This window comes from Rattus norvegicus, chromosome 2 (genome assembly GCF_036323735.1).
Source record: "Rattus norvegicus strain BN/NHsdMcwi chromosome 2, GRCr8, whole genome shotgun sequence".
Classification (NCBI taxonomy): Eukaryota; Metazoa; Chordata; class Mammalia; order Rodentia; family Muridae; genus Rattus; species Rattus norvegicus.
Window position 1 is genome coordinate 186,393,928 of NC_086020.1, and position 11,059 is coordinate 186,404,986.

Consider the following 11,059-nt stretch of genomic DNA (forward strand, 5'->3'; position numbering starts at 1 on the left):
AGACATGTACTCCACCAGTGACTAGAGAGACATGTACTCCACCAGTGACTAGAGAGACGTGTCTCCTGGTGCCGAAGATTGAGACTTCTGTGTCTTCCTGAAAATTGCAGAAAATGCAGGTAATCATAAGCCTTCTGATAGCTATGAGGGCTAAAACTAGCAGGCCGAGGCCTCTGCCCACTCTAGTGCTTTCCAACACAAGCCTTTTACACGTACTCAAAGTTCTTAGTGGAGGGTTTGTTTGTTGGTTTTCATTTTTAATGAGCTCAGATAGGTTCATAGGATTTTTGTAGATTGTTTTTAGTATAAGTCTGGATTGTGGTGTGCATGCATCACTGCAGAGTGTGTGTGTGTGTGTGTGTGTGTGTGTGTGTGTGTGAGAGAGAGAGAGAGAGAGAGAGAGGGAGGGAGGGAGAGAGAGAAAGAGAGAGAGAGAGAGAGAGAGAGAGAGAGAGAGAGAGAGAGAGAGAGGGGGGGAGGGGAGACAACCTGTAGGAATTCTCCCCTTCCACTGTGTGGATTCCAGGGATCAAAATTCAGATTATTGAGCTTGGTGGCAAGTGCCTTTATCTGCTGAGCCATCTCACCTGCCTGATTAATTTTGAGACCCTCTCCCCTCCCCTTCTTCCACTTTCTCTCCCCTCTCTTCTACTCTCTTTCTCATCCTCCTCCTCCTCTTCCTTTCTCCTTCCTTCCTCTTCCATTACTCTGTAACCCAGGTTAGCCTGGAACTCACTATACAGTCTAAGCCGGCATTGAATTTGCAACAGTTCTGCCTCAGTTTCCCAATTGCTGGAATTATATGGGTAAATCATAATTTCCAGCTTGTTTTTAATTCTCTAAAATAATCATTTGTTTATTATTTATTTATTTCATGTATGTGTGCATCTGTGTGTGCCATTCCACATAGTAGAAGTGAGAAGACAACATGTATGAGTCGGTTTGCTTCCACTGTGTGGGAGGGATCTGGAGATGGAACAGGTTTTCAGGCTTAGTGGTTAGCACCTTTAACTCCCATGTTTTTAGTTATATAAACGCTTGAATGTTTTTATAGTTTGCAACTTTGCTTTAATTTGGCAAAAAATGTAAAAGGATACTTGTTAAATTGAATTTAAATGTTACCGTTTGGGGATTTGGCAGGCATTGTGATTATTTTTATTTAAGACAGTAGTGATGGAGTTTTATATTCCATCTCTACATCAGGAACTGGGAAAACTACAACTATTTTCTTAGTTTGGGTTTTAAAAGTTTCACTGAGAGCTGGCGAGATAGCTCAGTGGTTAAGAGCACTGACTGCTCTTCCAGAGGTCCTGAGTTCAATTCCCAGCAACCTCATGGTGGCTCACAACCATCTGTAATGGGATCTGATGCCCTCTTCTGGTGTACTGGTGTGTCTGAAGACTGCTGCAGAGTACTTATATATAATCAATCAATCAATCAATCAATCAATCAATCTTTTTAAAAAGTTTCACTGAAAGGTAGCCTTCCCTGTTTTGAGTATGGATGTAGCTGCTTTCTTTGTCAAGCACAGAATTTAGAGTGACTTATGGCCACAAAGCCTGATGTGTTTGCTATCTGATTCTCTATAGAAGTTGATCCATTCCCATAAGAATGACATTGTGTTTACATAAATAAGCTTCTCTATTTCCTTATCCCCCACGTGTGTGTGTGTGTGTGTGTGTGTGTGTGTGTGCAATCATGTGCGTGTGTGTGTTTCTTTCATATCAGTATGCCTTGTTTTCATGTAACTGGTTTTGGCTTTCTTTTTATTTTATGTATATATGTGTGTTTGACATGTGCACAGAAATGCCTTTGGATGACAGTAGAAGATGTCAGACCTCCTAGAATTTCAGGCAGTTGTGAGCTGCACAGTGTGGGTGCTGGGAACTGAACCTTCATCCTCTCAAAGAACAGCAAGTGCTCTTAACTGTTGGGTCACCTATCTAGTCCCTGATTTGTGTTATTTTTGTTTTTGTTTTTGTTTTTTTGCCATGCTTTGACTAATTATTTCTGACATTGGATATGAGAATGTCTTTTCAGAGGCTTTCTTGTTTTCCTGTCTTCCTCCATCTCTAATCTTCATTGTTCCATTATAATTGGCAATAGTATACAACTAAAGTTTTGTTTTTCAGTCATTTGGAATTTTACATCTAAAGATGTAACGTAAAGTTTTATGTCATTATGGGGCTCAGGAGTTACAGTGGTTCCTGATAACACTCTTGCCACATGAGCATAAGGACCAAAGTTCAGATTCCCAGAAACCATAATGAAGCTACCCAGGGTGGTGGCTGCCTGTAATCTCAGTACTCAGGAGAGGAGAGATGGGACCCCAAGGGCAAGTGGCTGGGCACCTAGATTTGTTGGCCTTGTCAAGCTGCAGGTCCAGTAGGAGATCTGTCCCCATAATAATGAGGTCAAGCAAGGAAGACACGTGAGATCAACTTCTGGCCTTCATACACACACACATGCACACACACGCACACACCCCCATTGTTTTGGCTGGAGAAATGTTCAGTGGTTGTGAACACGTTTCTCTTATAGAGGATAGGAGTTTGGTTCCCAGCACCCACATTAGGTGGCTCACAACCACTTGTAACTTAAGCTGCAGGGGATCTGATGCTCTCCTGGCCTTTGTGGACACCCACACTTACATGACTGGTGAAGACAAATAACTAAAAAATAAATCTTTGAAAAAAAATCATACACGTATCCTTGATCATCCACTTTTGCTCCAGAGATAGAATCCACAGGGAAAAGACACACGTTGACATTCTTTTTACCCTCTTGAGACAGGGTTTCTCTGTGCAGCCCTGGCTGTCCTGGAACTCACTCTGTAGACCAGGCTGGCCTCATACTCAGAGATCCGCCTGCCTCTGCCTCCTGAGTGCTGAGACTATCACCTGGGTACAGGTCGCCCTTCTTTGTTATCACCCAAAGCAGGAACGGCCCCTGTAGAAAGCTGTTTTCCTGAGCTAGATCCAAGTTGGCCTAGAGTTTGGGATTCAAACCCAATCAGTAATCAGCTTTATCCTCCTGCTGAGTGCAAGTTACAGCTGAATCTCAGCTTTGACCACACCAAGAAAAGACCTCATGGAGCAGAGCGGTTAAGAGGAAGTGATAGCAGAAGTAAAGTAAGTGTGTTCAATCTGATGATTAAATCTGTTCACGATAGAGTTAGATTATGAAAATATTTATCCAGGAGAACCAGAAGTACACACATTCTTCCCTATGTTTTCTGCCCTTCCTTCTGGTGGTGCACAGAATATAGTGACTTGTGAAGGAGTGGTTGGTTTCCTCCCTTTGGTTGGCATGATGCAAGGCTCACACTGGCAGTGTGCCAGGCATGACTGTCTTGTTTGAACTGTGATGACTTCGTTCCTTCCTTGGGAACAGGAATAAGACAAAAGGTGATGACCCGAGATGATGCTTTTAGCTTTCTGATAACAAAACCCAAACTAAATCAGTCTTTTATTTTCTGGACTTCCTTGTTTTGTGTAGAAATTGGTGGTAAAACTTGTTAAGAGCACCTGCCACCTAGTGGCTCTATGTATTAAAACAGGAAGCAGAGGGATTGGAGGTAACTTAGCACTTGTTCTTGTAAAGGAGTTCTGACAGCTCATAGCTGTCCGTAACTCCAGTTCCAGAAGAACCAGTGCCCTCTTCTGACCTCACTGGGCACCGGCAAGCATGTGGTGCACATACATACATGCAGGCAAAACACTCGTGCATAAAATAAAATTAACTTAAAGAAAAAAAAAAAGCCAAGTGGTTGTGGCACAGGTTTTCAGAGGCAGGCAGAGCTCTGAGTTCTAGATCTCAGCTTGGTCTACAGAGAGAGTTTCAGGACAGTTTCAGGACAAGTTTCAGGGTTTCTACACAAAGAAACCCTGCCTTGAAAATCCAAACCAGAATAAAACAAGCAGGAACAGCCCCCTCCAGAGGTGGGTGACAGGAGGAGTGAGAGGCAGGTCCTCTGGATATGTTTATCAAGGAGCATCTCATATATAACCTTTTATTTTTACCTGAAATCTATGATAGCATTTTCCAAGTTGCAAATGTCTTTGCCTTTTTATTGAAGTAAAATGTGCTCAGAGTTGCACTGCTCTCCATTACCTTTGTCCTGGTGCTGTCAGTGCTCAGTGTGACTGCAGATGCTCTGTGAGGATGCACTTGAGCAATGGAACTCAGTTTTATGCTGAACAAACCAAAAAATACTCATAAACTTATCTTTCAAATCGTCACATCCTAAGGCCTTTTCTCCTTTTCCCCATGCCCCCTTAATACAGGGTCTGAGTTAGCCCAGTCTGGCCTCCAACTTACTATGTAGCTGAAGATGACCTTAAATGTCTCATCTTCCTGCCTCCACCCAAGCGCCAGGATTAGCCATGATTGTTGGCGTGCACCACCACACCCAGTTTATCTGATGCTGCATGCATCAGGACTTCCTGCAGGCCAGGCAAGCACTCTACCAACTAAGCTGCACCACTGGGTTACCCGGAGAGGCCTTGCCTCAAAAAGCAAGAAGACAAAGCAAAGTATTTGTATGGGTATACACTATTTTTTAATAAAAAATTTATAACTACTTAGCGTGGACTTATTATTGATCATATAATAGGCACTGGGCCATGTTGCATAAAACATAAGTCTTTCTTGCAGAGCAATAGAATAAAATAGGCCCCTAAAGACATAGAGCAAAGTAGACCAGGTGTGGTTTCTTTGTAGCCCTGGTAGGCCTGGGACCCATAGGGATCTGCCTGTCTGTGCCTCCTGCATGCCGAGATGTATGTCATTACACCGGACCCAGATATGGTTTCTATAGAGTAGTAAAGAACAGCTTCAAAGAGAGAGGTTCAGAGGAGGCAAAGGCTTGTCTGCTAGGGAGGTTTAGAAAGACTCCTCTCTCAGAAGAGGGTTAGCTATTGAAGATTAGGCATTGTTTACCAGGAGGATAGGGAGTGGTCATTGCAGGCAGTCGGAGTAAAGGAGCAGAGAATGAGGCCCTGCCCATCAGGAGCAACTACTGATGGGGGACAGGGAGGGCAGGAGGTAGGCCTTGTATGCTGTGGGCAGTAAAGGTTCTTAGAATTGCTATTATCAGGAAACAAAACAAACCGTTAGATTTTGATCTCTGGGAGGAAAAAATACGATAGCTCAATATGAATGGATCTGAGGAGTTCAGTAAAATCAAAGAGATGTTTTGCAGTTTATGGTTAGTAATTGTTGACAAGAGACATCCAGGTGTCAGGTGACTGAGAGGAGAGACAGAGCTTAGTAACTCCCTGGGTTTTAGTCTGGTTGTTCGGGTGATAGTTGTTGCATGTGAAGAGACAGGAATTAAGTTTTAAATTTTAAAATACAGAATTTAGAGTCACTGTGGATAGGTGGTGGTTTTCAGTGGACAACTGGATATGTGAACATAGAAATTAAAAGGAATTTTGGGCCTAAGGGTAAATTCTAAAGTCCTGTACACATAGATATAGTAGCTATGATTACAGCCTGTGAAGAGATCACCCAGAGGAAAGCAAGACTGAAATAGTTGCCAAACCTCCAGTTTTGTGGGGAGGAGAGTTCAGAGAATAAGAAAAAGCAGTGGTGGGCTGGAGAGATGGCTCAGTGGTTAAGAGCACTGACTGCTCTTCCAGAGGTCCTGAGTTCAAATCCCAGCAACCACATGGTGGCTCACAGCCATCTGTGATGAGCCCTCTTCTGGTGTGTCTGAAGACAGCAACAGTGTACTCATATAAATAAAATAAATCTTTAAAAAAGAAAAAGAAAAAGCAGTGGTGTGGAAGCTAAATTAGAATGTCTAAAGAGGAAAAGAGATAGACAAAGGCCGTGAAAGATGAGAGCCAGAGTCCATCGGATCTGTCAGTTAGTCAGGTGAAGTGTGTGGATGGGGCAGTGGCATAGAGAGCGGAATAGAGTCAGATTGCATTGAGTTAAAAGGGAGCAGAAGAGTAAGGGATGTGAGATTGCTAGACATGGTGGCATGTGCCTGTAATCCCAGCATTTGGGAGATAGATGCAGGAGGATCAGAATTACAAGGCCAACCTCCATACATAGCTAATTCAGTATCAGTCTACAATACATAAGATTCTCTCTCAAAAAGAAACAAAATGGGGCATGGTGTTACATGCCTTTAATCCCAGCACTCCAGAGGCAGAGGCAGGCCAGTCTTTTAAAAGAGTTCCAGGCCAGCCTGGTCTACCTAAGGAGTTCAGAATGTCAGGGCTACACAGTAAAACCCTGTCTCAAAACCAGCCAGCCAGCCAACCAACCACCCACCCACCCACCCAACCAACCAACCACCCAACCAACCACCCACCCACCCACCCAACCAACCAACCACCCAACCAACCAACCACCCAACCAACCACCCACCCAACCACCCAACCAACCACCCACCCAACCAACCACCCACCCACCCAACCAACCACCCACCCAACCAACCAACCACCCAACCAACCACCCACCCACCCACCCAACCAACCAACCACCCAACCACCCACCCAACCAACCAACCACCCAACCAACCACCCACCCAACCACCCAACCAACCAACCACCCAACCAACCACCCACCCACCCAACCAACCACCCAACCAACCAACCACCCAACCAACCACCCACCCAACCACCCACCCAACCAACCAACCACCCAACCAACCAACCACCCAACCAACCAACCACCCAACCACCCACCCAACCAACCAACCACCCAACCAACCACCCACCCAACCACCCAACCAACCAACCACCCAACCAACCACCCACCCACCCAACCAACCACCCAACCAACCAACCACCCAACCAACCACCCACCCAACCACCCACCCAACCAACCAACCACCCACCCAACCACCCACCCAACCAACCAACCACCCAACCACCCACCCACCCAACCAACCAACCACCCAACCAACCACCCAACCAACCAACCAACCACCCAACCAACCAACCAACCACCCAACCAACCAACCAACCACCCAACCAACCAACCAACCACCCAACCAACCAACCAACCACCCAACCTATTTTATGGGTCTTGACTCTGAAAAAAAGAAGAAATGTGATTTAGTACAAGTGTAAAGCAAGTGCTAAGGGAATGGAGAGTGGCTGTAACTAGGAGTCTGGATGGGTATTGCCTTTCAGAACCTAGCCTCTGCTTACATGTGCCTTCATTACTGCACGGTCTCTTGTACAGTCAGGACTGGTGTATACGGAAGATGAGTGGCAGAAAGAATGGAATGAACTGATCAAACTTGCCTCAAGTGAACCCAGAATGCATCTAGGTACCAACGGAGCCAGTGGTGGAGGGTAAGTGTGTCTCGGAGCCAGTGGTGGTGTGAGGGAGCAGGGATCATCTAAGGACTCAGTTCTTTCTTTCCTTCCTTCTGTCTATTCTATGAATCCCAGAGATTGAACTTAGGTCTTCAGGAGTGGGGGCAAGCACCTTTACCCATGTCACCAGCGCCTACTCTCAGATTTGTAACCGTGTCAGCCCCATACCCTTGTCCTGGGTCTCCCTACGAGTGACGTGGAAGCACCGACCATGTAGCACACAGTGATTTGATGTGGAAACTTTGGGTTAGAAAACTAGGGCGGGGCACTCTTTCCATCACTTTGGACCTGGTCTCAGGACTCATTTTGTTTCTTCCTTCTCCCTTATGTTGTGCCTCCTCCATTCTCTCTCCTACAACTGTAGAGTGGAGAGTTCAGAAGAGCCGGTATATGAGAGCCTAGAGGAATTCCATGTCTTCGTCCTTGCTCATGTTCTCAAGAGGCCCATAGTGGTCGTGGCAGACACCATGCTGAGGGACTCTGGAGGGGAAGGTGAGTTAGCTACTCATCTGCATTCTCCTCACAGACCAGGATCCTGTGTGTGGAGCCTTGTGGGGAGCTCCACATTAAAACAGTGGAAGCTTCTCAGGAGATTCAAACAAAAGCTCTTGGGATTAATTGGGATGGGATGTGCCATTGAAACTGGGATTAAAGGACTGGAGAAGTGGCTGCACGAGTTTGGACTACTCTTGCAGGGGACCCAGGTTTAGTTCGAGCACCTACACTGGGCAGCTCACAGCTGGCTATAATTCTATCTCCAAGGGATGTGACATTCACACAGACACCCATGAACACCCATGATTTAAAATAATAAAATAAATCTTAGAGAAGTAGGATGAAGAGACTGAAGTAGGCAAGGGCCTCCCCTTGGTAGTAATGACCTTTGTGGTTTCCTACAGCATTTGCCCCTATCCCGTTTGGAGGGATCTATCTGCCATTGGAGGTCCCAGCCAGCCAGTGTCACCGATCCCCTCTGGTGCTCGCCTATGACCAGGCCCACTTCTCTGCACTTGTGTCGATGGAGCAGAAGGACAGCGCCAAGGAACAAGGTGCCCGGCCCAGTGTGTCTGTGGCTGGCTTTTATTCAGAAGTGGAAATGATGGCTAAAGGGGAGGAAGTGACTGAGTAATATGGAAGGCCAGATGGTGCCAGTCTTTATTTTTGTTTTTTAACCATGCTATATAATATTACCAAGAGTTTTTAACTTTAAAAAGTGTGTCTGTCACCGCTGTTGCAAAGGTTGTTTTAGGTACAGGCTGCACTTATTTCTGTGGTTCACCAGCAGGGAGACCAGGGGATTAATACGCTAACTTGTATCCTGGGTGGTAAGAAAGAGAGTAGCTCATTGGTGTTTAATGCAATCCACTTCTCAGTGTTGCGGATAGATGGACTATAGTTAGTCATAGACCCACATGGGTTCGGTGATGTCAGTGTGTGTTCATTTGCCTTCTCCCTTCTCAGAAGACTTTCTGACAGAATGTTTTCTCTCCCCAGCTGTGATCCCACTCACAGATTCAGAGCATAAGCTGCTGCCCCTGCACTTTGCTGTGGACCCAGGAAAGGGCTGGGAGTGGGGCAAAGATGACAATGACAATGTCCGCTTGGCCAGGTGAGGCCAGCTTTGCCTTCCATATCTTTCTCTCTACAGTAGCTGAGATCTCTACATACAGGGCATGCACCCACACTCTTTCAGCTCAGTGGTGGAGAGAGGGGAGGCAGGCTGGTTGTCGGGACACTGGCATCCTGCAGCTGCTCTGTCGTCTTTCCTTAGAGCAGAGCAAGTGTTCCTGCCTACTCCATCCCAGAATCCCCAAAACAGTGATTAAGAAAAGCAAGACAACCAAAGCCTATTTGGTTCTAAGCCAAAGTCAGGAGTTTTTAAACAAGTGACTAAAATAGTCTGCTTTTAAATTTCATCTTTCTGGCGTTTAGATAGCAAGGAAAATACATGCTATCTCATCTAGCACTCAAGCCTGCGTGTGTGCGTGTTTGTGTGTCTGTGTGTGTGTATGTGTGCGTGTGTGTTTGTGTGTTTACTATCCCATTTGTGTGTGTGTGCGCGTGCGTGTGTGTATGTGTGTGTGTGTGTGTGTGTGTGTGTGTGTGTGTGTTTACTATCCCCTTTGTCTTCCCCCTTCCCTGTGGAGATGTGATGTAAACACCCATCCTGCCCTACTCACTGCTTCCCTTTTTGGGCCTTTGTAACTTCGGGAGCTGGCTGAGAGAGTCCAGTACTTAAAAAAAGTCCTTACAGCTGGGCATGGTGACCCACACCTCACCTAGCACTCAAGAGATTGAGGCAGGGGAATCACTGCAAGTTCAGGGATATGACAGACTACACAGTGATCCCCTTTCTTTAAAACAAGAAGAAAACCAAAAGATAGTCCCCACCTTATGGTCAGAACTTGCTAAATGATGTCACAACAGTAATACTGGCAGCTGTTTGATAGCTGGTCTCTGGACACTGTTGAGTCCTTTCCAAAGGGCTAGTTACCTTTGAAGTAACGACTGTTTAATTTTTCTCCTTTTTACAGTGTAATCCTGTCTCTGGAAGTGAAGTTGCATCTGCTGCATAGCTATATGAATGTGAAGTGGATCCCTCTGTCTTCCGAGTCTCAAGTGAGCACTGCTCCCACCCAGAGCCCCCGTGTGTCCTCATTCAGTGACTGAAGGAAGAGCAAGGAGGATCTGCTCTAGTGCAGCTTATGATGATGTCAGAACACATCCCCCTCCTTCCTGACTGCCCCTTATGCCCACCGTCTGCAGTCACATTCTGCCATCTATTTACTGTTAGTATTTGGCTCTGCTGGAGCCTGGAGTCAGGACCTCCACATGTTAGCATATAGATTGTATGACAGCAGTGCTCATGCTTGGCTGCTTGTACTTAGTTACAGCTTCCTTGAGATGAATTCTGAACAGAATTTGACATAAACAGACTTGTAGTAAAGAACATTCTGGTATCTGCAAAAATATTTTTCCAGCCAGGCAAAGTAGCAAACATCTGTAGTCCCAGTATTTTGGGAAACTGAGGCAGGGGACTGTGAGTTTGAGGCTACCCTGGTTTGTGTACCAAGACCCTGTCTCAGACAGACAGACAAAAGAAGAAAAGGAAAGACCCCTGCTCAGCCAGAAGCCATGCCCTGTGCTGTGATGCTGTGCAGCTCTCAGGTTCCCTTTTGGATCTGGGTCTCTGTACTACAGAAGGAGCTTGGGCTGCAGTGAGTGAGGGGAAGTTAGATATCAGACAAGTATCTTTCCTTGGCCCATGACACAGCAGGCTGAAGCCTGAGAGGGACAATGCCTTTTGAGTGACCTTCATCATATCAGTAACCCTTTTCTGGAGCTAGATAGTCATTCCCCAGATGGAGTTCATGGTGCATATGCCACCTGTCCTAGTTTTCTTCCTGTTGCTGTGGTAAAGACCATGACCAGAAGAAACTTGGAGAGGAGAGGGTTCCTTTGGTGTACATGTGCTGATAACACTGCATCATAGAGGGAAGCCAAGGCAGGAACTCAGGCAGGAACTGGAGGAATGCTGCTTACTAGCCTGCTCTCTCCACTTTATACAACCCAGGGCCACCTACCCAGAAGTAGGGCCACTCACCCACAAGAGGCTGGGCCCTCCCACATCAATCACTGATCAAGAAAATGTCCTACAGACTGGCCTATGTGGCCATATAACAGAAGCAGCTCGATGACTGGCAATGCTTTCTTCCCAG

General features: G+C 46.0%; 1 protein-coding gene across 9 annotated transcripts in view; it reads left to right on the forward strand.

Moving 5' to 3' along the window:
- The window catches only part of Otud7b (OTU deubiquitinase 7B), a 60,651-nt gene that overhangs the window by 43,117 nt on the left and 6,475 nt on the right, over positions 1 to 11,059 (forward strand). For all 9 annotated transcript variants that reach the window (XM_063281883.1, XM_063281885.1, NM_001107697.1 and 6 more), the window contains 5 exons: positions 7,204 to 7,316; positions 7,705 to 7,832; positions 8,240 to 8,389; positions 8,835 to 8,949; positions 9,875 to 9,959. In XM_063281883.1, coding sequence (XP_063137953.1) covers positions 7,204 to 7,316; positions 7,705 to 7,832; positions 8,240 to 8,389; positions 8,835 to 8,949; positions 9,875 to 9,959 — 591 coding nt within the window. The remainder of the gene's footprint in view (positions 1 to 7,203; positions 7,317 to 7,704; positions 7,833 to 8,239; positions 8,390 to 8,834; positions 8,950 to 9,874; positions 9,960 to 11,059) is intronic.